General features: G+C 41.6%; 1 protein-coding gene across 1 annotated transcript in view; it reads left to right on the top strand.

The window, feature by feature from the left end:
• KIF5C (kinesin family member 5C) overlaps positions 1-26,581 on the top strand; it is a gene marked incomplete at its 3' end in the record, with an annotated part of 105,290 nt that extends 78,709 nt beyond the window's left edge. Inside the window, exons 13-25 of the mRNA XM_082260333.1 lie at positions 552-620; positions 1,574-1,780; positions 8,297-8,443; positions 10,848-11,036; positions 11,893-12,010; positions 14,316-14,392; positions 17,032-17,141; positions 17,440-17,541; positions 18,412-18,472; positions 20,624-20,695; positions 21,988-22,092; positions 23,712-23,928; positions 26,466-26,581. Of these exons, the coding sequence (XP_082116459.1) occupies positions 552-620; positions 1,574-1,780; positions 8,297-8,443; positions 10,848-11,036; positions 11,893-12,010; positions 14,316-14,392; positions 17,032-17,141; positions 17,440-17,541; positions 18,412-18,472; positions 20,624-20,695; positions 21,988-22,092; positions 23,712-23,928; positions 26,466-26,581 (1,590 nt within the window). The remainder of the gene's footprint in view (positions 1-551; positions 621-1,573; positions 1,781-8,296; positions 8,444-10,847; positions 11,037-11,892; positions 12,011-14,315; positions 14,393-17,031; positions 17,142-17,439; positions 17,542-18,411; positions 18,473-20,623; positions 20,696-21,987; positions 22,093-23,711; positions 23,929-26,465) is intronic.
• Positions 26,582-27,172: the final 591 nt, after the last annotated feature.

Raw genomic sequence — 27,172 nt, 5'->3', positions numbered from 1 at the left:
AAATATATTGAAATATTACAACACTTGGCTCTCTGAACAATCTGTACACAAATGTTTTTGGGTTATTACAAGGTATGAAAGGCATTCACATAAAGAAAGGACTGCAACAACAGGGTAGAGAGGCAAACAAAAAAACAACATATTTAGGATCACCAATTGGAGCAGAGGTGACACTACAAGTGACATCACAAACCATATGACACAGGAAACTGTACATGGTCAACTAAAATTGAGACTGGGAGAAGCTCCATCAGTAACAATACCACATGGGGTGGGGTACGCCCTAATGGGGGCAGTAGAAGAAATAGGGCAATCTAGAACCCAAGACAGGGGAGAAAGGTGGGAGAGAAGAGTAAAATTTGCAGAGAAGCCGCTTAAGATCCGCATTGGGTGGCAAAGAGGAGGAAAAGAGGTGGAGGGGATCTGGACAATTTGGTCATGTGCAGTGAATGAGACCCTTTTTTTGCAAGTCATGTAAGTTCAGTTGTACTCGCTCATTACGTAAGAGAGTTCTATATTCTATAACCTAATTTTTCTTTTTCTTCCTCTAGGATGATGAAATTAACCAGCAGAGTCAGCTGGCTGAGAAGCTGAAACAACAAATGCTTGACCAAGATGAGGTAAGTTACTGTTCAATACAAACCTACACATACATGCTCAAAGGTCGCTGGAAGTCTATTGGTACACGTAGATGGTACCTTAGTGTTGAAGGCCATGTAACTGTGCAGAAAAGAGCTCTGCTCATTAGATATTCCATTTAGTTAATGTATTCAATAGAGAAAAGGGGGTTGTATTGGCAAATCCTTTGGGACAATGATTTGATCATATGCATTTTATTTCAGGTACTTGTATAGCACCATCAATTTATGCAGATCTTTACATGCATATTGTGCATTCACATCAGTCCCTGCCCTCAGAGAGCTTGCAATCCAAAGATCCCTAACTCAAATTCATATATACTAGAGCCAGTGTAGACAGGAGACAACTAACCTACCTGCATATCTTTGGAGTGTGGGAGGAAACTGGAGTATCCGAAGGAAGCCCAAGCACCAACAATAGAATAAAACCCCTCTTTAGAATGCCATAGTTGTGATGGGGCAAGGCTTATATGGGGGTATGAGGCTAGTTGTTCCATGGGTCATGGTAAAGTTTGCGATTGCTTCTGAATACAATTGACAATGGACTGTTTGCAAAGACAGTGGAATACCAGAAATCCAGGTAGCAGGTTTTGGAAGTTGTCACTATAGCCACTGTTTAAGTGCTATTTACACATAAACTGGAGTTTTGTGGTCAGTAGTGGGTCGGGGATTTGGATGTGTTTACGCTACACTAGGGGTGGTCAAATGTAATATGGATTTCAGGAGCCAGCCTGTCTAGTGTAGGAGCCAGCAGAATTTTTTAGGCGTCCGTTCCAGTGATCACAACTAGAAAAAAAACCTAAAAGTTAGATGCCAGCTTTAATTTTTAAGAAGCATTGGCTACCGGAATTTGTCCAACTTTGCTCTACGTCTTTCCTTTTTCTCATTGCCATGTCCCTGCATGTCATAATGCAAGTTTCTTCTTCCACTTTCAGCTCCTGGCATCAACTCGCAGAGATTATGAGAAAATCCAGGAGGAGCTGACTCGGCTACAGATTGAGAATGATGCTGCTAAGGATGAAGTGAAGGAGGTTCTTCAAGCCCTGGAGGAACTGGCTGTGAATTACGACCAGAAGTCTCAAGAAGTGGAGGACAAGACCAAAGCCAATGAGCTGCTGACCGATGAGCTGGCGCAGAAAACGGTAAGAAATCTGCTTTATCTCCCGTTTTTCAATACTTGGTATATCCATGCGTTCTTTATCCCATTATTGTTGGTGTTCAGCCTGAAAGTTTTTTGGTTAAATGCTTTAATTTTTATTATGGAATTCTATGCAGTCGTTGTTAGAACTTCCATTGTGCAAAGCTGGGAAGATTTAAGGGGAGTGCAACCATTCTAGAAGTGAAGAATTAAAGTATTATGGGATATCTGAAAAAGGATCTCATCTCCTAAAATAGAGTAAGCTATCTTTGTGCAGAGCTTCTCTTTAAAGCGTATGTATAGCCAAAATATTTTTATTTTTTCAAGAAAAAGTTGCTGGGGAGGTTCACCCTCTTTGTCCTGGTAACCATTGTCCCTGAGACAGAGCATGATTGGAAATCTAACAATTCTGAGTTGTAACTCGAACAAGAGGTGAGAAATCTTAAAGGCTGAAGTTTACCTGCATATAAATTTGTCTTCCCTAGTTCCTCCCTCCTCTTCAGAGATGTATAGTAACTAAGTAGAACTACTTCACTACTGTACTTAAAGCGGAGTTCCACCCAAAAGTGGAACTTCCGCTTTAGGGAGTCCTGACCCCCCGACATGCCACATTTGGCATGTCATTTTTTGGGGGGGGGGAGCGGGTACCTAGTTTTGACAGTTACCCGCTCCCACTTCCGCTCGGAGCGCCGCGGCGCCCTGAGCGGAAGTTCTCCTCTCCCCCTCCCTCCCTGCAATCTTCTGGGACACGTCAGAGGTCCCAGAAGATTGCCGGCCAATCACGGCGCGCAGCGCGACTCACGCATGTGCAGTGGGTACCCGGCTGTGAAGCCGCAAACTGTAACAGCCGGGTGCCCACAGCAGTGATGCCGAGGGAGAGGATCGAGGCTTCCGTTGGACAGGTGAGTAAATGGCTGGAACTCCGCTTTATGTACCGAAAGGCGGTATCTGTACTTTCCTAGAGTAGAATTTTTTTCTCCTACTTCCACTTTTACTTCACTACATTTTTTCAATGATTTCAATACTTCTACTGCAGTATTTTTTTTTGTGCTGCATAGTTACTCGTTACAATTATAAAAATTACCACTGCCAGAACAGTAGATGGCAGGTTTCATGAAGCTCAAAACATGTGTATTATCAGCGCATACGAAAATAAATGCTACTGTATGTATAAATAAAAGCTGCATTTGAAATAATAAAAACCAATATGATGTTCAAACTTTTGACTTCTTTCTTTAATAACTACATAACGCAGTACTTGTACTTTTACTTTCAGTACTTGAGTAGCAATTTTTTTTCAAAACTACTGGTACTTTTACTTTCAGTACTTGAGTAGCAAAATTTTTTAAAAAAACTACTTGCAATACTTAAGTACAAAAAATGTTGAGTACTTTAGTACTTCTACTCAAGTCACTTTTTGATTGAGCACTTGTACTTTTACTCAAGTATGGGTTTTGAGTACTTTATACAACTCTGCTCCTCTTTTCATCAACTTGCTAATGATATTTTAAATAAAATGACCCAGTGTTGTCACTGGGTGGTGGGGGGGGGGGGAGGGGTAGTCAGGGTGCTGTACATCCAAGCACCCTGCCTCAGTACTCCTTTCAAGAACCCTCAGTCCTGATGTAAGCAGTGGGCTGCCTCTTGGAAGGAGTTATGCAAATATCCAAAAGTCTTGATAGCTTGAGTGGACTCCAGTTCATAGGCAGGATATATTTGCATGAATACTGCTTTGGGTAATACCCAAATGTGATGTTTAGTCTGTATAATTGAAAAAAATGCAAATCAATGAATGGAACAGGCCTGGGACACAGTCAGTTTTGATCTATGTATGCAGTGCCAGGACAAGGGCATCCAGTGCCCAGGGCGAAGATGGGCACACGTCCCCCTATACATCAGGTGTCCCCCTTTACATCAGGTGTCCCCATTAGGGTCCTGAGTTGTTGCCCCCCTTTCCCCCTTGTCAAATCACAGGGGGAGTGGAAGAAGGACATAGTCCGCCAGTCCGCCATCCTTCCTCAGCAAAGGGGCGCTGAGACGGAGGACAGCTCTGTCTGCGTGTCGGCTCTTTTCTGCCCCCATGCAGGATGGAGGGAGGAAAAAGCCAAATCCTCCCTCCTGCAGCAGCAATCAGCCGGCGGAGCCCCCCCCCCCCCCCCCCTGCATGTATGGCCAGCTAAGTACGTCCGTTGTTCTGATGCATACTAGTTCAATGGCAGTGGCAGTGACTTGGCAACTGCTTAAATAAATAGATGAGCATGACACCCCCAGGGGCTTTCTAAAATTCAGATTAAAGCACAGGCGCGCTGCAAACGTGACCACGATGTCACATGGCTACACATAACAATGCTACTTGGTGTACTGGCACCACTCCTGGGCAACAATTTACTGAGTGATTCAGCTCAGCTCATCCTTAACCTTCAAAAGAAATCTTATGGTGGCTCCATGCCATACTTCTATATAAAACATATATGTATATGGCACTGAATGAAGCCACCACAAAGGATAAAGCTGTTGCTGCATCTAGTGTAGGGGTTCAGGTCACAACACCGGCCATTTTTAACATTTTTAATTGCTTGGATATTGGTGTCATTTCATTTTCCTGATTGAATAAAAATTTCAGTCATTTGGGAACTGCTGACACAACTCTGAAGGTTTATAAAGGGTCAGCAATTTGACCTGTATGAAAGAGAATTGTCTCCAATGATAAATTGAGTTTCTCTTATCTGCTTTGCAGACTCTATTAAGATGTTTCTCCATTTATAACCAGCCTTCTTTTATCTGGATTTATTACAGCTCCTCTCAGAACATTGTCATGTGATGTTCAAGAGATGTGTTAGTATATTAAGCCATTTAATCTTTCTGTAAGATGCACTTTGGTTCTGCGTGTTTTATCCTTGTCCTTATTCTTGGAAGTCATAGGAAAGTCTTTGGCAGCTGGGGAGCTGTAGATTACCTCAAGGACGGTGCTAGGTGAAGGGAATAGTTTTATATTTATAGGATGTGTTGGAGCTGGAGAGAGTCCAGAGAAGGGCAACTAAACTAATTTGGGGATTGGAGGACCTTAACTATGAAGAGCGTCTGCAATCGCTCGATTTATTCTCCCTGGAGAAGAGACGTCTGAGGGGGGACATGATAGCAATTTATAAATATCTTAATGGGGATCCCAGCTTAGAAAAAAAGCTGTTCATTCGAAGGGATTGCATGAGGACTCGAGGGCATACAATGCGATTAGAGGAGAAGCGTTTTAACCTCAGACAACGAGGGGGGTTCTTTACTGTTAGGGCTACAAGATTGTGGAATTCTCTACCACAAGAGGTGGTTTCTGCGGGAAGTATGGTGGCTTTCAAAAGACTCTTAGACTTACATGTCAAGGATCAGAACATTCAGGGCTATGTGAGATGATTACAGCCACACACACCTACACAGGTTGAACTGGATGGACTATTGTCTTTATTCAACCTCACCTACTATGTAACTATGACATTGGAATTTTTTCTTGGGTGTCTGACTGCTGTGAATTTTTTTTCTTTTTCTGTAGAGATTGTTGGTCTACAAACTATAATCACAGGTCTACTCATAGCTAAAGACCATTGGAGATTGGCCTGGAGTACTGGACACAGTGGTGTATTTTGGTTTTGTGCTGCCCTAGGCAAGACTCAAATTGGGCGCTCCCCCCCTAACTAAATTTTCCCCACTCCTTCCTTTTTAACGGATATGACTCCCTCCAAAATTGAAGGACTACAAATCCCAGCATTAACCCCTTAGATCTCAGGAGAGGGGGGTGAGAGGGGGTGGGAGAGAGAGAGGAGGGGGGTGGGAGAGAGAGAGGAGGGGGGTGAGAGAAAGAGAGGGGGGTGATGAGAGAGAGAGAGAGGGGGGGTGAGTGAGAGAGAGAGGAGGGAGAGGGTGAGTGAAAAAGTGAGGGGGGGAGGTGGGAGAGGCGGCTCTAGCAACCAGTTGCCAATAGAGTCTCAGGTGGAGGGGGGCGGCTTTTTTGCTGCCCTCCTACAAAGTGCCACCCTAGGCCTGGGCCTAGGCCAAAATACAGCACTGACTGGACATGGCCACTAAGTGGGGAATTGTGAGCCCCAGGCTTCATATGTGTCTTGGATACTACAACAGTAATGCCTATTACACACAATGAGAAAATCAGACGAAAAATACCACTTTCAAAGTGAGCGTACGATAATCTGATCGTTAGTACACAGCTTTTGAGAGCCATTTATGACCGTTTATGCAAATTTTTCCGAAGGGAAAAACGTGAAAATTATTCTCATGTTTTTCTTGTATGATACCAGAACATACCACAACAATTTTTATTTAATCAGTACAGTATTAGTCTGAAAAAAAATTGTAAGACTAAGGCCACGAATGTTTGAAAATGAGAGAATATATTTCGATACAATACAACATATTACATCACTTCCGAAGTTGTATTCTGTCGTATGAGAATTTTCATAACCTATTGGTTTTCGATATAAGATAAGCAGGAAAAAACTACAAACAATCATTCGTCCAATATTCTTGTGTGCACGAGGCTTAAGATCTCCTTGCAATAATTCCTGACCCTACAACTGACAACGCGATCTGTTGTACAAATTGGGAGTGCATACAAATATGTGCAGAAAATAACCATCAAGAATTAGAGTAAGGGCATTGTTTTCCTGTGTTGGACATGGCGTCGGAACATCAAATGGAGGTCGGGGAATTCTCATTGACTTCTGTTATATTTTGTAGATGACTGTTCAGAAGCTGCTATTGTGGTACGTTTGAGTTTTGGGTGAAGCACTTCCTTTTTTTGTATTCCAACCCCCCCCCCCCCGAATGCATGTATTTAGGCAGCACTGTTTAAATGAAAAATGCTTCTTTTGACATTAAGTGCCGGTTCACACTGAAGCGGCACGACTTCGGGGGCGACCTGTGAAGTCGTGTGCACCGCGACTTCGGCACAACTTGCACGGACTTCACAGAATGAATGTCTACTATGCAAGTCGCTCCAGGTCGCCCCGAAGTAGTACAGGACCCTTTTTCTAAGTCGGAGCTCCTATTAGAACGGTTCCCGTACCACACAACGGACCGCGACTTGTCAGACTGACAAGTCGTTTTAGTGTGAATGGACTCGTAATCTCATCTACAGAAGCCCTTATGTTATTCAAGTGATATTGCTAAACTGATAAACTTACAACATTTGAAGTTACTGTAATAAAACGATGGAGTACTGTCTATGATACTTTTATTTGCACTAACATCAAGTTTTTTAGGCAAGCTTTTGGGGTGTACCCCCTTTAAGGTCCAAACCGTATACACCCCAAAAGCTTGTCCTGAAAATTTGCAAATAAAAAAAGTATCCTGGACAGTACTTATTTGTTGTTGTATTGAAACCCAAGTTATTGTATTAAACCCAAGTTTTATTATTAGCTATTGTAATGAAACCCAAAACTTTTTCAGTTCTGGGGGTTTTGTTGCTCAAAGAGCGTAGTTGATGATCACTGGATTCTATATTATTAATAGAGCCCTGGTTAAGTGGATTGTTATAATAGTCCACAGATGGATTTCTAAATGAATGACCTAATGCTCATGGAGGAGATGCAAGCTAAGGAGCTTGATAAGTGGGAAAAAAATACAAATCTTTGGTATATTTTGGATGCATTACTCCTCATCGGAGAAACGGGGCAACAGACTTGGTCAATAAATCTTGACCCTTATTTTTTCCATCTGAATCCAAGAGAACTTGTCTCTACTGTTACTCCCCATGCTTTCTTTTTTTCCATCTGTTCTTCCCTTACCTCTTGCTATATTTTCCCCTTTCATTTTTTTTCCCTTTTTTTTTCCTTTTCTTTTTTTTTCCATGAATATTTTTGTGCACTTGGGTCTCCTGTCTGCGCACTGCGCAATATACATGCACCTTGGGCTGCGTTGAGGAAATTTCCTTTACCCTTCTCTTTGCAATTATTTTTAGAAATATAAAAGTTGTATCCTGCACGCCCATAACTGTGTTTACCCTCACAAACAGTGAAATGTTGCGGATATTGACCCTTTTGTGAGATTTCTTATATTGCAATTTTATTTACTGTTCTGCTAAAAATCTTCATGTGTATTTCAATTCACTCATTTTAAGTGCCAGTCTATGTAAGCATCTAAAATTTTTTGATAATTATATTCAACCTTTAAAACCTAGCCAGCCTGGATAATGTACCCTCTGGCTACCAGAAGCATTGTGGTTGGTTCATGCCATCAGAGACTGTAGAGCCCATTGTATTCTGCCAGGCAGGCCTTCCTAGTTGATCCGTAGAAATATGGAAAGTACAACTATGAGCAGTTCTACTGAGAAGGATTCAAAGTCTGCATATATAATAAAACAATGTTGCTGCTCCCATATACTTGTATATGTACAAACTACATATTCGAACACATTTTGTCACCTGTAGATTGATATGAAGGTGAACAAACTGTAGATCCTTTCTACTTTTCTGTCTGCATCACCATAAACCCCTCAATTCTAATCAAATTTTTACAGACCAGCTTGATTGCAACACAGCGGGAACTTCATCAACTGCAGGAACTCAGCAGCCACCAGAAGAAGAGAGCCACGGAGATTCTCAACCTGTTGCTGAAGGACCTGGGCGAGATTGGAGGCATTATTGGCACAAATGATGTGAAAACTGTAAGTGTAGTATAGTGTGTGTGTTTTTTATTTTTTTGTTTTTTTACAGCTAGATGCGATGGTATGTTCATAAGAGAGTAAGCTTGAAGGTACACTCCAGCAAAAGTTAAAAATTGCCCACTTTTTAGGATTTTAAACATAGGAGATGACAGCCTAAAAGACTTAAAGTTGAAATGTATCTCCCCTCCTCCGCCGTTATTTGCAGCTGTCAAAATGACAGCCCTAAATTGCCATGTGTTAAATAGCAGGAGTTAGAGGATACCTTGTTGCGGGTTCTGAAAATCTCATATACTCACCTGCACACCAGATTTAGTGTTTCTCTGCAGAATCCTCTCTGAATTCTGCCCTGCCTGGTCCTGCGCTGCCATCTTCTTGTGTGATGTCATCTGGAGGCCAACCAGCACTTCCGGGTTCACCTACCAGAGCTCACAAAGGTGCTAGACACCGTCCCCCCCCCCCCCGTTCTCTTTTTATCAAAGAAGGACTATGCCTCCTGGAATGTGATGTGCAAATTCCAAGAGGCACAACGGGTATAATTTAACCTAATTCTTCGCCTAGGCAAGTGACGTGTGTGGGGTGGCAGGACAGAACTTTTTTTCATGAAAGAAAGGTAAATCAAACCAAAAAAAGTGCACTTTGTGCATAGAGGAGGGGACTTCACTCTGAGGGTGAGATCTGATTTAACAGGGGTTGCCAAAATGCAGCTGCTCCTGTGTAAGATGCCACTTGCAGATAGTCTGCAAGTGCCATTATATAATGCAGTGTAACAATGTATTGTTATGTTGTATTTACTATTTATTGTGTATGTACATCAAAGGTATCATCTTTCACTTTATCTTCTGTAGAATTCTCACATTTTCTTCTTTTATTCCCCCCTTGCAAGGCTATATTGTCCGTGTACTAACCACCCAGCCTCTCCACTCCTTCCTTGCCTGGCATTTTATTTATGCTTTGCACTGGCTGAAAGAAGATAAAATCTTACGTTATAATAATTGTCCTAAAATGGGAAATTCAAGCAAGTCATAAGTGAATAAAAGAAGCTCTTGTATTGCCTGTAGTAACTGCATTTTAGGCTTCATGCACGTTGGGCCTTTAGTCCCCTTGCATGAGATCCCAGCAGACAGTTTGGGTTCTGGGTGTTTGTTCCTGGGCACATACTGGTACCACTTGGTGCACTGTCCAGCCCTGTCTAGCTGCAGCAGCCTTCATCCTCTCATAGAGCAGGTTGCCGGCAGCAGTGTTGGATGGCACACCTGTGCCGTCTACCCACACCTAAACACCGGAGTCTCATGCACCACCATAGCTAATGTCCCAGTGTGCATGAAGCCTAACAAAATAAAATAAAAAAAAAAAAAAAAAAAAACGTGCTGACTTTTATTATTTTTTTTTATGTGTGTGTATGTATATGTGTGTGTGTGTATATAATATATATATACACACACATATATATACAGGGCTTTTTTTCAGCAGGAACATGGGGGGAACGCAGTTCCAGCACTGAATGTATGCAATGGGTGCTGGGGTGTGCTAAAGGGTCAACTGATGCAGGCTGCTAAGGGATGTATTGTAGCTGGAGGAGATACATATTTGCACTGCAGGGTGGATTATTGTTGCTGGGGAAGTCTAGTGTTACTGGTGGGGGAAATATTGTTGCTGGGGTTTGTCTTATGTTGCTTGGGGGGTCAGTTGTTGCTGGGAGAGATCTACTGTTAAGGGGGGTCTATTGATGCAGGCTGTGGGGAGATCTGTTTTTGCTACCAGGGCTTTATTGTTGTACTGTGGGATATTTTGTTGTGGGTGGTGCATTGTTGGTGCATTGTTGTTGGGGGATCTATTGTTGCTGGAGGGTGTATTGATGTTGCTGGCTTCCCTATAAAGGGCAGTACTGGGAGGTGGACAGGGGGTGGAATCAGGGAACGGTCCTCAGAGGTGGGTAGGGGCAGAGAAAAGGAGTGAGTCAGAAAGGGGGAGTTCCTGCACCTATTCTTCGAGGGGGGAAAAAAAAGCCCTGTGTGTGTGTGTATGTATATTGTATGTATGTATGTATGTATGTATGTGTGTGTGTGTGTGTGTGTGTGTGTGTGTGTGTGTGTATATATATATATATATATATATATATATGTGTGTGTGTATATATATATATGTGTGTGTGTATATATATATATATATATATGTGTGTGTGTGTATATATATATATATATATATATATATATATATATATATATATATATATATATATATATATATATATATATATATATATATATATATATATGTGTGTGTGTGTGTATATATATGTGTGTGTATATATATGTGTGTGTATATATATATATGTGTGTATGTATGTGATAGAATAAAATTGTATGTTTCTAAATTTGATGTCTTTCCATTTGCACATGTGCAGCTGGCAGATGTGAATGGTGTGATTGAGGAGGAGTTCACCATGGCTCGTCTGTATATTAGTAAGATGAAATCTGAAGTCAAATCGCTGGTCAATCGCAGCAAACAGCTGGAAACTGCACAGATCGAGTCAAACCGCAAGATAAACGCAACAGAGAAGGAGCTTGCAGCCTGCCAGCTGCTCGGTTCACAGGTCAGTATTCAAGCTTTAGATCGGGGGACAGTTGTCTTTATAATCTTAAAGATTAAAGGAAAACTATTATGGGTAGTTATTGTATATAATAGGAACATTGTGCTTGTTCTATATACTTGAGACAGTGTCTGCCATAAAAGGCAACAGGTGTACTATTATATGTGGGGTGCAGGGCCTTGTACAAGGTTTTAAAGTTCTGCTTGGTCTAAAATAAATGAGGTAATATACCGAAGAAACATTTTGGTATTTATTTCAGCTCCATTTATGTGCGAAGTGTTGGTTTGGAGAGAACTTTATTTTCAGGTCTATTTTTTTTAATACACTCAACATGAATAGAATTATTAAAGTGGAAGAAAAGCCCAAGTTTAGCTGTTCATAAAAATGTTCCCTTCCCCCTCCTACTACCTATTCTGCCTAACCTATAAAAAAAAGGTGTACTTGCCTATTTGTAATCCACTCCAGTCTGGTCATGTGATCCTGTAGCTCCGCCTTCACTGTGTCAGTTAGTGGCTACTGCAGTAGAGAGGAGGTAGCGTTGACAAAGCCTTGGCTTTGGGAGCCTATGGGTGATGTCACAGCCGTTTTTGAGTGCTCCCTAATGCAGACCTAGAGGATCACATGACCAGACCGGAGCGGTTGGTACGCAGAGGTTTTTTTCTATACACGTTCAGCTGGATGGGTGGGAGGAGGGGAGGGAACAATTTTAAAGACTATAAAACGTAGGCTTTTCTTCCACTTTAAGGAAAGTCGAGGTTAAATTTTTCCTACCCGCAGGGGTCTCAAGGGCTTATTGCATGTACTTGTAAGCGTATATAAATAGTGTTATTCATTCATTCTATTTATCTGCTAATTGCAGCACGAAGCAAAGATCAGATCATTGACTGACTACATGCAGAACATGGAACATCGGCGCAGACAGCTTGAAGAAACCCAGGATTCTCTTAATGAGGAGCTGGCAAAGCTGCATGCTCAAGGTAACAGTTGGATTAGCAGGCTTTGGGGCCTAGAGTCATTGATGTTCAGTGGTCTCCAAAATACGGCCTGCAGAGGGTGGGTTTGGGGCTCGAAGTAGAACATAAATGTGTGAAGGGGGCTCTGAAGGGGACACAAATGTGCGTGGGGGGATTCTATGAGAGGACACAAATGTGTGTGGGGGGGGGGCAGGGGTGGACTGACAACTCATGTGGCCCCCGGGCAATCAGAGATCATGGGGCCCCCTGTGTCCACACTCAAGCCACACAAAGCCTCACCTACAAATTGCAGCTCAGCCACATAGAGTGGGCATTTAAATATCTACCACTGCATAGCCTGCATGGAAGTTCCTGGCTTCTTTCTGTAGTGTGTAGCCTCTGCCCTCGGGCAGTGCCCTAATCCCCGAATGGTCAGTCCGCCCCTGGGGGGGGGGGGCTCTAATCGTGACACAAATGTGGGGGAGGGGCTGTGATGCAGACACCAATTTGGAGGGGAGACTCTGATGGGTGATGGAGATACATCTCTGATGTGGCAACAAATGTGTGGGGAGACTTTTGATGGGGACACATATGTTTGGGGGGTTCTGATGGGGATTTGCAGAGAGACTCTGATGGGTGATGGGAACACACATGTGAAAGGAGACTCTGATAAGGACACAAATGTACAGGAAGACTCTCTGGTGGAGACCAAATGTACAGGGGGAATCTGACTGGAACAAAGATGTAAGGCCCATGCACACTAGAGTTTTAGCCCTGCTGTTTGAGGCTCTAGTGTTTAGGTGCAGGAGGAGGATAACTATATGCCATCCAGGCCCCTTGCTAGCAGCCTGTCAAATTCTATTCTATTCTGATGCTGCAGATTAATTTATGAATATGTGTAAAATTATATAATGTGGTCCTCAAAGTGAAAAGTTTGGAGACCTCTGATATAGTTGATTCTCTGGGATCAGGTCAGTTAATGCTGCTTCCTTCAGTCATCGGTGTATGTAGAGTGTTCAGGAATTTGTCTAATAAATGCACTTTAAAATTGAGAACTTCCCCACTTATTAACAGTCTTCCCCGTTTCTTTAAGATTTAGAAAAGCCAAGAGAGAAAGTCTTCATTGTATACATCTATAGCAGCGATCTCCTAACTTTCTAAACAAAGGGGCAGTTTATTGCCCTTCAGACTTTAGGGGGGGCAGACTGTGACCAGCTGGAGAGGAAATTTTCCTGGCATCATCCGGAGTAAACATTGCCACATTTGGTATTGGGGAGAGGAATAGTTCCCCTTAGCTGATATCATTTGGAGAAATAGTGCCCCATTATTGGTGTCACTTGGCAGAATAGTGTTTCGTATCTGTTGGAGGAATCATAGCCCAAGGGCTGGATAAAGGCAAACAAAGGGCCACATCCTGCCCCAGGACTGCAGTTTGAAGACCACTGATCTATAGTAATAGACCCATCCCAAACATGTCTTCGACCCCTTTTGGGTCCCAATCTACAATTTAACAAACATGGTCTTAGAAGACCAGAAAGTGGCACTATTATTTGCTTTCTTTACTTGTTCCCCAAAAGTAGGAAGGTAGGCCTAACAAGAAAAAAAGGGGAGAAGTTCTCCAACCACCAAAAGCACAGCCTAAGGTCCAAAATTAATATGATTTTCTTCACTGCTGCAGGGGGAATAGCTACTGTACATAACCTCTAGATATGTTGTTTTTGTTTATATTAATACTACCAGTCTATAAAGTATTTTATAAATGTAGGGCACAAATTTTGGCCTCTTGCACACGATACTCTTGTTTGAGCATCTCGCAGGTGGAAAATGCTCAGTACAGCTTTTTGAGCTAAAATACAGCCCATTAATTGTAATGTGCCTATGCACACAGGCGCGTAAACAAGCGCTGTGCATTCTTCAGTAAGAACAAAATAGAAAAATCTGCATTTTTGGTCAGTAATTAAAGCCTCAATGCACGCAAATACTTGTGAATGCTCGCGAATACTCGCAAATACATACAAAAAGAAGGTCTGGAAAAAGTAGATGCTCAAACAGGAGTATCGTGTGCAAGAGGCGTTAGAAAAAGCTGAGTACCTTGCAGAATTGTAGTTGCTGAATTGACATTATTTTATCCATGGAACGAATGCTGTTCTCCCATGGACCACTAAAACCCTGCAGCTCTCCAATGGATAGAGAAATAGTTGGAAAGTGCCTAGGAGAGTCAGTAGTTCAGCCTTCTTCTACAGGTTGCTTACTGAGATGGTCCTTTATCAACTCAAACCAGAATAATAGCATTTTCATAATGTATTGAGTCAAATTTACTTCTTTACAGAGAGAATGCATGAAGTCTCCTTTAAGGACAAAGAGAAGGAACATTTAACTAGACTACAAGATGCAGAGGAGATGAAGGTAAATCTTGAATGTCTGTCTCATTCTGGGCAGTCACAGCTGGTCACAAGGCATATACAGACCAGGGCTTCTGAAGTCCTGCAGTTCTCTATTCAAAGTAGAACCGTTAAGTCAGTCAAACTTCTGTATTTGTCATATTCACCTCAACCTGGTACATTAGGGGGTCACCTATATACTGATTTAGAGATGAGCCCCAGTGTGTTTGGATGTAGTGATGGGCTCAGGCATGTTCAGATTGAGCCCGCCAGGAAGCCGTCACTGCACTCTGCCAATCATAGGCAGTTAGGCATTTCCTGACCGGGAGCTGCACATATACACGCTGCCTATGATTGGCAGTGTGCAGTGCCGGCTTCTGCACACACCCCGAGCCCATTGCTATTTGGATGCTCTTCTGAGCCCGTGGCCAAGCCCGCCAGTAAGCTATCTATAATGGACCAATTCTCTGCAGTGGGGGCATTCCTCACCATGCATCCAAACGTATACATGCAGCTTTGGGTGGGAAATTCCTTGGCCGCATATGATTGACTCATTACAGGCGATCGCTTCCTTGTGGGCTTGGCCACGTGGGTTTGGAACCGCATCCGAACATGCCTGAACACACTGGTTCCATGAATGCAACTAAAGTGATCTAATCAAATATAAATCGCATACCAGACAACCACCTTTTGAGCTTTTGATCAATTTTGATTCAGCCTCATCAGTTGGCAAAGGTAGAATTTTTACGATTTTGCTTCTACATTTGTGAAGAACAAGAACTGACAGATTAAATCCTCTCTTTTGAGTAATGGTTTACTTTTATGACTGATCTTATTTTTGATCAATATTTTCACCTGATTTGCAAAGTGTGGAACCAATACCATGAGGGGTTACATCCTTCAATTTTAATCAATGATAAATGTTAGCAATTTGAACTCCATCTAGGTCAAGAAATTGCAATGTGCACGGCCTCTATAAGGGTATGAATTTACACTGCATATACATAATCCAAAATGATTTTACTTTTGGATGAATTGGATGCTTACACCATTTTGCTAAGAAACCTTTACCTGTAAAAAAATACTTACCCTACCTACTGCCTGTGCTGCTGACCTCTGTCCCTGAGAAATTGTCCCCTAAAATCAATTGGGAAACAGTTTTTCTCCTGGGTCCTCCTGAACCTCACTGGTGTCTCCCTCTGATCTCTAAATCAGCCCTTTTCAACCAGGGTGCCTTGAGGTTTCTTCAGGGGTGCCTTGGCAAAATACCTAAAAATTACCTAAAAATTGTTTACAAGCCAGCATGTGGATGAAGCCTGCGTTTTTAGTTACACAAAGCCACCGGTTTTCATTGTGCACCATTACAACCTTCTAGCTGCATCCTAATGACCAATGGCATCATCAGTCAATATGGAGGATGTCAGTCGACTACATAGCATTCTTGTTTGACCCTCCCCTGCCCCTCTCCATCAGCCTTGGGGTCACATTAGCTGAGTGATGGAGACAAATTAAGGGAAAAGAGAAACCTTTCAATACTAGTCAGTATCAGTTTGCAAAAGTGTATTTGCTTTGGAAGAATAAATCGCATCTAACGTTGGGTGTCCAACATGCTGCATTATGTAAAACTATCAGAATTGTTTTTTCATTTTAGAATAGGGTGCCTCGAGACTATCCATCGTTTTTAAAGGGTGCCTCGAGACTATCCATAATTTTTAAAGGGTGCCTCGAGATTGTCCATAATTTTTAAAGGGTGCCTCGAGATTGTCCATAATTTTTAAAGGGTGCCTCGAGATTGTCCATAATTTTTAAAGGGTGCCTCGAGATTGTCCATAGTTTTTAAAGGGTGCTTCGAGATTGTCCATAGTTTTTAAAGGGTGTCTTGAGATTGTCCATCGTTTTTAAAGGCTGCCTCGAGATTGTCCATAATTTTTAAAGGGTGCCTCGAGATTGTCCATAATATTTAAAGGGTGCCTTGGCTGAAAAAAGGTTGAGAAACCATGCTCTAAATCATGGGTGTCCAACCTGTGGCTCTCCAGCTGTTATGGAACTACAGGACCCATAAGCCATTGCAAGAAAAGTCCCATGAGGCATTGCAAGACAGTTGCATGCATGGCTCTCAAAGGTAAAGGCATGATGGGAGTTTGCTCCCAAAGGCAGATGCATGATGGGACTTGTAGTTCCACAACAGCTGGAGGGCCGCAGGTTGGACACCCATGCTCTAAATCATTGCAAGAGACAGTGGTGACATGGAGGTTGGCAGGAGGAACCAGCGAGTGATGCACAGGATGCAGAAGATTGACATGCCAGGAGCATCTGTGTTCCAGCAGATTGTAGGGGACCATTTCTGAGCTATAGAGTGGCGTTCAGCAGCATGGGTGGCAGGAAAGGTACATATGTCTGCTCTTCATTTTTTCTTTTATTAGAAACCTTACTATAGTGACAGGGTCACTTTTAATGACTCTAAGCAGTTCATCTTGTTGGCCCCCTGATCCCTGGGACATTGTTTTTATACCCTTTTTGCAAGTCATGTGTAAAGTATTCTAACCAACAGACCAGTCAGGACTGGTCCGCAATCTAAATCCCAGTAAACTTGAATTTTTGCACTGTTGGCACTTCTCAATCATTGCTCCGCATTATTAAATAATAGATTTTATTATGTAACAGAAAACTCTGGAACAAGAGATGGAGGGTCACCGAGAAGCTCACCAGAAGCAGCTGTCTCGTCTGAGAGATGAGATTGAAGAGAAGCAGAAAGAGATCGATGAGCTCAAAGAGTAAGACTCAAAATTCCTTTTCAGATTCACTCCATTTGGTTGATTTACTAAAGGCAAAGCGGCTGTTCACTTTGCAAGGAAAGCTGCACTCTGCAGAGGAACTGTAATAGACAGCAGTGGCAAGCCAAAGCATTCTTGGACAGACTGTTGGCTATAATTTTAAACATTTTCTCCTAGTATCTTCCCTTCTTTTATGTATATCCAGTACTGATAAGTTCTAGCACTGTTAGATTTGATGCAAATATAACCTTGTAATGCATTTGCTGTCTGCTTATGAAGTTTTTCTGTTTCTGTGCAGCCTCAATCAGAAGCTTCAGCTACAGAAGGACAAACTGACGTCAGACTATGAGAAGCTGAAGGCTGAGGACGAGCAGAGACAGATGGAGCTGGAGAAACTTGTGTATGTGGCCTTGTGTCAGATTTGATGTTTATTTCCTGTAATTCTTTTAAAACGCACCCTTATGGTAAAGGATAGATAAAAACGTAAATCAGACCATAAACCTTTTAAAACAAGTGAGTGTCAAAATGGGGAATGCCTGGAACTTGGTTGCTCAACTCTTGTCCTTAAAGGACAAGTGCTAGAAAAATAAACTTTATCGTTTTGTATGCTGGAGCTGGGTGTTTAAAGCGAAGACTTTATATTTACCTGTCCAGGTGCCCATTTGTGGTATCACTGCTCTTGTAATGCAAAGCTGTCTGCAGTAGACCTCCTATGTCCTAAAACAGAGTTTCTTAAAAAATGTTACCCCAACATCTCATGTTCCTGATATGTGCCTCCTGTACCATGTACTTGTATGAAAGTATCCTGTTCTTTGTATTGCTTCCTTTGTGTGAAGGTCCTGGTGTTCCTTCCAAAGTTCCAGTCCCTCTGCTTTCCTATTAAAAACAGACCACACTAGGCATGAGAGCTCAGTGTGGTCAGTGCTGGGAACTTGATCTAATCTCCCCCAATGATCAAACTTGTCCTGACACCAGGCCGCCCCCCCCCCCCCCCGCAAAGCCATTTACTGGCAAAACTAGTGTGCTGCTGTTTCCCCTCCAACTCTTATGCAGCTGAGAACAGAGGGAATGTGATTAGCTATATAAAAGGGAAAAAAGGAATTTATAATGGTGTGTTTTTTTTTTTTTAATATCTATAAACAAATGTTTTGCCTTTCAGTTCTATTTTAAACTAAATGGGCTGTTTTACAAGGTGACGGTTTTTATATACTTTAAGCAAGAACTAAACTTCTGGCAGTGTAAGATAAATATGTTTATTTTTTGTTTTTAGGCTTCTTAATGAGAAGAGGGAGCAATCTCGAGAAGATCTGAAAGGCTTAGAGGAAACTGTGGTATGTAAACTATCAATTGCACTACTGTAATGTGTGTGTCTATAAATATACTTGTTTGGGTGTATGTGTGTGTGTGTGTATGTGTATGTATATGTGTGTGTGTGTGTATGTATATATATATATATATATATATATATATATATATATATATATATATATATATATATATATATATATATATATATGTGTGTAATATATATGTGTGTAATATATATATATATATATATATATATATATATATATATATATATATAATAAATAAATAATGTGTGTATGTATGTATATTTATTTATTATATATATACATATACACAATGTGTGTATGTATGTGTATATACAGTGGGTACGGAAAGTATTCAGACCCCCTTAAATTTTTCACTCTTTGTTATATTGCAGCCATTTGCTAAAATCATTTAAGTTCATTCTTCTTCCTCATGAATGTACACATAGCACCCCATACTGACAGAAAAACACAGAATTGTTGACATTGTTGCAGATTTATTAAAAAAGAAAAACTGAAATATCACATGGTCCTAAGTATTCAGACCCTTTGCTGTGACACTCATATATTTAACTCGGGTGCTTTCCATTTCTTCTGATCATCCTTGAGATGGTTCTACACCTTCATTTGAGTCCAGCTGTGTTTGATTATACTGATTGGACTTGATTAGGAAAGCCACACACATGTCTATATAAGACCTTCCAGATCACAATGCATGTCAGAGCAAATGAGAATCATGAGGTCAAAGGAACTGCCTGAAGATCTCAGAGACAGAATTGTGGCAAGGCACAGATCTGGCCAAGGTTACAAAAAGATTTCTTCTGCACTTAAGGTTCCTAAGAGCACAGTGGCCTCCATAATCCTCAAATGGAAGACGTTTGGGACGACCAGAACCCTTCCTAGAGCTGGCCGTCTGGCCAAACTGAGCTATCGGGGGAGAAGAGCCTTGGTGAGAGAGGTAAAGAAGAACCCAAAGATCACTGTGGCTGAGCTCCAGAGATGCAGTCAGGAGATGGGAGAAAGTTGTAGAAAGTCAACCATCACTGCAGCCCTCCACCAGTCAGGGCTTTATGGCAGAGTGGCCCGACGGAAGCCTCTCCTCAGTGTAAGACACATGAAAGCCTGCATGGAGTTTGCTAAAAAAACACCTGAAGGACTCCAAGATGGTGAGAAATAAGATTCTCTGGTCTGATGAGACCAAAATAGAACTTTTTGGCCTTAATTCTAAGCGGTATGTGTGGAGAAAACCAGGCACTGCTCATCACCTGTCCAATACAGTCCCAACAGTGAAGCATGGTGGTGGCAGCATCATGCTGTGGGGGTGTTTTTCAGCTGCAGGGACAGGACGACTGGTTGCAATCGAGGGAAAGATGAATGCGGCCAAGTACAGGGATATCCTGGACAAAAACCTTCTCCAGAGTGCTCTGGACCTCAGACTGGGCCGAAGGTTTACCTTCCAACAAGACAATGACCCTAAGCACACAGCTAAAATAACGAAGGAGTGGCTTCACAACAACTCCGTGACTGTTCTTGAATGGGCCAGCCAGAGCCCTGACTTAAACCCAATTGAGCATCTCTGGAGAGACCTAAAAATGGCTGTCTACCAACGTTTACCATCCAACCTGACAGAACTGGAGAGGATCTGCAAGGAGGAATGGCAGAGCATCCCCAAATCCGGGTGTGAAAGACTTGTTGCATCTTTCCCAAAAAGACTCCTGGCTGTATTAGATCAAAAGGGGGCTTCTACTAAATACTGAGCAAAGGGTCTGAATACTTAGGACCATGTGATATTTCAGTTTTTCTTTTTTAATAAATCTGCAACAATGTCAACAATTCTGTGTTTTTCTGTCAGTATGGGGTGCTATGTGTACATTCATGAGGAAGAAGAATGAACTTAAATGATTTTAGCAAATGGCTGCAATATAACAAAGAGTGAAAAATTTAAGGGGGTCTGAATACTTTCCGTACCCACTGTGTATATATATATATATATATATATATATATATATATATATATATATATATATATAATATATAGTGTGTGTGTGTGTGTGTATATATATATATATTATATGTGTGTGTGTATATAGCGAGATATTCTATATTATATTTATGTTATTGAAAACTGTTATAAAAAAAATGTTTCTGCAGGCCAGAGAACTCCAGACCTTACATAACCTGCGCAGGCTTTTCGTTCAGGATCTCACCACTAGAGTGAAGAAGGTATGAATCCTATGTTTCTGGTTGTAGTAGTTGGAGAATGACAACACTTTGGAGGGGCACATACACATCCATTTACATAGGTTGCCAAGTGTAATCATTGATACGGTTTGCAGTGGTAGTAATAATGATGATAATCCTTGTATTCTCATATGTAAGAAAGATAACACATTTTCAACATTGGATCAGATTTCAAGTTACAGTAATCCCCCGCTACATCGCGGTTCAGTTTTTGCGGTCCTGGTAATTCACGTTTTTTTTTGTAATGTTATTTTACTATATAAATCATTAAAAATGAAAGATTTTTGTGTTTTTCATAGCTCTTGCTCTGTCTCTAAGTATCTTTTATGTGTTTAAATGAGTTTCTATTGTTTTAAAAGTGTGTTTAAAGACCTTAAAATGCTTTTACACGTACAGTGACAGTAAAAAAAACATGCCTACAATGCATTTTAATAGGGTTTTTCTATTTCGCGGAATTTCACTTTTCGCGGCTGGGTCTGAAACGTAACCCCCGCAATGGAGGGGGGTTTACTGTATAAACTAAAAGAGGAGGTAAACTGAGGCTAGAATTCAGATTTTAAATCTAATGCTATAGTTTGCTTAGCTCACCCAGGACATCAAGGCTCATGAGATAACTTTCAGAGTCTCTCCTGAGCCTTGATGTCCTGGGTGAGCTAAGCAAATTATAGCATTCGATTTAAAATCTGAATTCTAGCCTGCCCTCTATTGCCTCCCCAGCCTAATAATTGGCCTGGAACTATGATTGATGGTCTCATTGACTAATAGATGCAGAGCAAGCAGGTGAGGCCACAGCAGTATTAGGTTTTGGGGCTCCCAAGGCCCTTCTGAAGGCATCTGGAGGTTCATTTTTGTCACTTCTATGGTCTGTAACATTATAACCTTTATACATGTCACTAGTATGATTTAAATAACTTTTTAAACTGCCAATAAACCTATTCAGCCAACAAATAAACAATGAAGGTTTTTAATTTGAGCCTTCTTTTGTTTCTGGATACACCACTTAGATGGCACAAACTTTGCAACTTTTTGGATCTGTATCAGGAAATGAAGGCTGTTAGACAAAACTCCTTGTTTTATGTTCCTGACAGCATTCTAGATATTACACACCATGATATTTTAACTATTGGTGAACTTTCCCCATCAACAATTTTAAACTTTTGCTTACTTGGATGGAGTTAATATAACCTCCAGCTTTTACACATACATCTGAAAAATGAAAATGTTCCTGTTTTTTGAGATTACCATTCTCCTCCTTTCCATCCTCTTGGTTTCAGAGCGTGGAGCTGGACAGCGATGATGGAGGCGGCAGTGCTGCTCAGAAACAGAAGATTTCCTTCTTGGAGAACAATCTCGAGCAGCTGACAAAAGTTCACAAACAGGTGAGACATGGGCTTTGCAGATTTCATATTGTGCGTGAGTAATTGGTTAGACCATTAAAATATACAAAAGACAACTGTGTGTTTGCAACAAAAAAAAAAAAAGGAACATGGCATCAGGCAGACCATTGGCTGCACACAAACAAGGAATGAGTGGCAGTTCACATTTCTGCGAATATACAGCGTGTTCCCGCATCGCATCCGCACCCCTGGCAGTTCACACTGCCATATGCGATACGCTGGGGGTGTCAATTAAAACTTAACGACACCCCCAGATCAGATCGCATATCGCAGTGCGATCTGAAAGTTTGCACAGAATCGGATCGCACTAGTGTGAACCACCATGTGATCCGATTCTGCTGCGGACCAAAAAAGGGTCCTGTGCGTGTTTTTAGCGCAATTGCGGTGCAAATTCAGCCATACAAACTGTATGGCTGAATTTACACCGCACAGAGATTGCATGTAATTTTAGGAGCAGTGCGCTCCGAATTACATGCGATCTCTGTGATCGCACAAATTGGAACCGGCACTGAGAAACCTATAATGGGTAAAGTTGCTGCAAAACATTTGCTCTTCTTTGATCCTGTGGTGTAAATGGGAATTGCCCAGGAGCCCATCCCTGCTCAGTAACAGTGTGTCAAAGAAAAAGAAAAGGACTGTGCACCAGTTTATTCAGGTAACAGAGACATGGACAGAATTAGTCATGTCTCCATGCTTTACTTTGTTGGGAAATAACTTTGACAAAAACCTCCAGCATTTCTAGCAGAGGCCATCTTGAGTAGGGGCAGATAATTCTTATAGCATTTACTTCCTGGAATGCATTTGCCCTTAGTCCAGGCATTCAGGCAGGAGGCTGTGCTTAGCTGAGGAAGCCCCCCCTCCAGGTGAAAGAGGGAAAAAATTACCCATGAAGATTTCTGGAATGTAGGACATCATTTTGGCATAGGCCAGAAACCAGGAAGCCATAAAAAGTTTAAGACAAGTAAATATACCTTCCTATCTATTTACTAATGCTAGCAGCATTAAGATTAAAAATTGTTCATGTTGATTGAGAGCATTTTTCTGCTTTAAAGTGAGCATATGCCCAAAATATTGGACATGGAGGGGGCATATAGTTGTTTTCTATGTGCCCTTTTCGTGTGGGTGATGCGTCTTGTCTAGAAATGCAGCTTGTCTGCATTTTGTGCAACGCATGTAACTGCATGTCAACACATACAGTTAAATGAATAAAGTGTGTAAAATAAAAAATATAAAAAACAGTGTGATGCTTTGTAACAACACATTAAATCACTGTACACACATGTTGTACCGCAGCTTAATGCCCGCCTACAGATGTGAATGGGTACCTGATAAAGTGACAGACACGTTGTGGTCTCTGCTCCTCAGCAGGGTTTTCTATTTTATACATTCAAAATGGTTAACAGGTTTGTTGTAAATGTGCCGTATAGTAGATTTATTATATTATTATTATGCAGTAACCACTTGTTTCTATTCTTGCTAAAATAGTAATTGGAAAAACCAAATAGTTTTTTGCTTCATACATCAAGTTTCAGTTTTGAAATAATCCTTTGTGCAACAAAGTTTTCTAACCTTTATCCTCTTCGGATGAGTCTGCTTTACAGCTGGTTCGCGATAACGCAGATCTGCGCTGTGAGCTTCCGAAACTGGAGAAACGTCTGCGTGCTACAGCTGAAAGAGTCAAAGCTTTGGAGGGTGCATTGAAGGAAGCCAAAGAGAATGCAATGCGAGACCGCAAGAGATACCAGCAGGAGGTTGACCGCATTAAGGAAGCTGTGAGAGCAAAGAACATGGCCAGGAGAGTCCATTCTGCCCAAATTGGTGAGCTCAGCAGGCAAAGTGACATGATTACTGAGCCTAATTCATCAGAATTGAAAGAAAGACAAGTGTCTGTATGGTGACCTATAGCAAGCAGTCCTACCTATTTCATGTTTCCAGAGTAGGTAAGAAAATGGACCATTTCGTTTTGAACAGAGTAGGTAGGGAAGGGTTAGAAACTCTGGCAGGTTTGTATTATGTAAGAAAACCATTACCAACAGTGACAGTCCAGAGTATTTTTTGTTTTTCTTTTTTACTGAATAATCAGTAGGATAAGCAACGAAGCACATTTCAGGAGTTAAAATGCTCCTTTCATCAGGGCTACAACACAAAAAAATATATAAACTCGTAGGCATGAAAAAAAATCATATAAAAAAAATTAATACATTTAGTAATTTTATATATATATATATATATATATATAATATAGTAATGAGATCGTTTGGCTGTACATCTTCTATGGATCACAGGAGTGCACTCCTGTGACCCGTTCTTCTGTCTGCACTCCTGTGACTCGTTCTTCTGTCTGCACTCCTGTGACTCGTTCGTTCTGCACTCCTGGGACCCGGTTTCTTTTGATTATGTATATTTCATGTCACAGTTTAAAAAAAAAAAAAGAAAAAAAAAAAATCGGACACTTAAAGGAGATGTGCAGCCAAAGCTAGTTTAGCTGTACATCTCCTATGGATCACAGGAGTTTTTTCTGCACTTTTGTGACCTGTTTTCAGCAGAGAGCAGTCTGAAGTCCGCTCTCTGCTGATGTCACAGAAGTCGATCAAGGCACTGCATCATGACCACGGAGTCGGGATCCACCAGATCCCTGGACCGATACCCGACTAGGCCTCTCAGCGAGCCGCTGAGAGCCTGAGCTGGCCACTCCCGCCCCTCCACAGCTCAGCGCTCCAGTGAGTTAGGAGGGGGCAGAGCGGAGAGCAGTGACTGACAGTCAGCAGATCTCTGCTCGGGGAGCTGTCAGAACTGAGCGATCGGCAGTGTTTGATTGCTCAGTTCTCAGTGTAGAGTCACCAGGGTACAGATGCAGCATTGGAGCGATGCTGCATCCACCTAGGTAAGTATAACCGGGGGAAAACACTGAATTCTGAGTAAATGTTTTAACAGAAACAATGTAGGCTATGTGGGACTTTAGGTGAGACACCAGCAGGTAATGCCCAGCGTCTCCATCCCTGTATCAGAAAAAACGTAGGTTGAAAAGGATTAAATGAGGTGCATGGAAGCCAGCCAGCCCCCAGTCTGCCAACAACCAAGTAGACCTGTCTCATGATATAAATGTTTTAACAGTGCGATTTAGAATTCTCTATGTGGTATCCAAATAACATTCATGTTTTATCATTTAAAAAAAATTGTATGTATTTTTTATTTTTTTGCATAATGGATAATCTAAACAAACCTTTTTACAAAATATTAAATTACTGCTATATTGTTTTAAAACTTGAAAGTTTTCTGTTTAAAGTGGAAGTAAAGTCTTATGTTTTTAATTGAACTTACAGGTAAGCCTATAATAGGGCTTAGCTGTAGGTATAGTGAATATCTCCTAAACTTGCACAGTTTAGAAGATATATAGAGTACATGCAGCCGCTGACGTTATTGGCACATGCGCTTTGAAGGCCCGGCTTACTGTGCTGGACCTTCAGAGCCCGTGCCGTAAACCGCAGCTCCCACGCACATGCCTGGGAGTGACGTCATCGCGGCCTGGAAGAAACACTGGGGAAAAATGTCAGCTGTCTCAGCGTTGTGGGGGTGCTGTTCGAAGTTAAGTATTTTATAATGCGCTAGTATGAGATGCATAGTATCTCAATATGCCTTTGTCTTAAAGGTTTTGTTTTTTTTTCCTGGGGTTTACAACAGCTTTAACATTTTCCCCAGGGCCCTCTTTCTCTTTGGGGTCAGTTGCCTAATTGTGAGCAGCCTCACTGACGCATTTCAGGTTTAATAATGAGACGCTCAATAACAACACTGGGCACTAATAGGAGATTTGGGGCCTCTGATGCATGTTACCAGGTTTTTAAATGTTGTCAATGCGCCTATTAGCTTTTTCTGCACTTCAAGTTCCATGTCTCATGGACAGGAACTCTGTGGTGGACATTGTCCGCTATAAAGATTGACTGAGATTCTAACCCTCTGTAGCAGCGAGGACACACCTGGGCAATGACAATAACATACAGAATGAAATGCTAAGCTCGTGGGAGGACAAGGTAGTGAACAGCTGTGTTCAGTTGCTTTCTAACACCCTGGATAATGCAGCCAGCTTCACTGCCATACTGATAGATTGTTATGCATGCGGATTGCAGCTGATCTTGAGTCATGATCACCTGTGCTCCTGCAAGGTGAGGATATTGTGTCAGATGGCGCCCTCTGGAGGATGTATGCAGGAAGGGTCTTAGCCACAGACAGGCAGAGAAGGTGGGATAAAGTGACAATCTCCTTCTGTTTGACATCCAATAGGGACATGTTGGTATAAGATAGGCATGCTGCATTCCTGGAAGGGTTGCTAAATTGTGATCTGTTTCTTTTCTTTGTAGCTAAGCCAATCCGCGCTGGGCATTACCATCCAGCAGCTTCTCCAACAGCCATGCACGCTGTCCGAGGTGGGAGCGGAGCCGTACATTCTTCAGCTTATTACCACAACACAAAATAATTGAGTGAGTATATGAAAAGTATTGACTGCTTTTACTCTGATACATTTTTACTGTGCTAAATACGCATCAAAAAACACAAGCCCTTTAAATCCTATTAGACTGTTCACATGCCTGCGCTGCGGGTGTGGTGGGTTTCTTTGGGGTTTCTAAAAACTGCACCAGAAAAATGCTGGTCCCCATTGAAAGGCATAGAAAACGCATCAAAAACACATCACAAACGCACCATCGTTGCGTTTTTCGCACGGTTTTTGAGTCGTGGCCAATTTTTACAGGTGCATGCTGGGTAATGGGCACCTAGAAAACGCACAAAAAACAAATCACAAATATATCAAAAATGCATATGAGCAGTGTGAAAGCAGCCTAAACTGTATTATAAAGCATCACTTTGGTCAAAGTTCCATAAGAGTCACATTAGCTTGCTAGTTAAATAAAAAGGATCTAGGCACCCTAATATCATTGGAGTCTATGGGAAGGCTAAATGAGAGCACAGGCAATTTTTCCCCTCTTTATTTTTCTCTCGGTTTCTCCCTGAAAAAATGAAAATAAAATATATTGTAGCTAATAAGGACAGGTCCAGGATGGCGTAAACA

The sequence above is a fragment of the Pelophylax lessonae genome (assembly GCF_965119305.1).
Source record: "Pelophylax lessonae genome assembly, chromosome: 6".
Lineage (NCBI taxonomy): Eukaryota > Metazoa > Chordata > Amphibia > Anura > Ranidae > Pelophylax > Pelophylax lessonae.
Note: the sequence above shows the minus strand (reverse complement) of the source record. Positions and strands in the feature narration are given on the sequence as shown.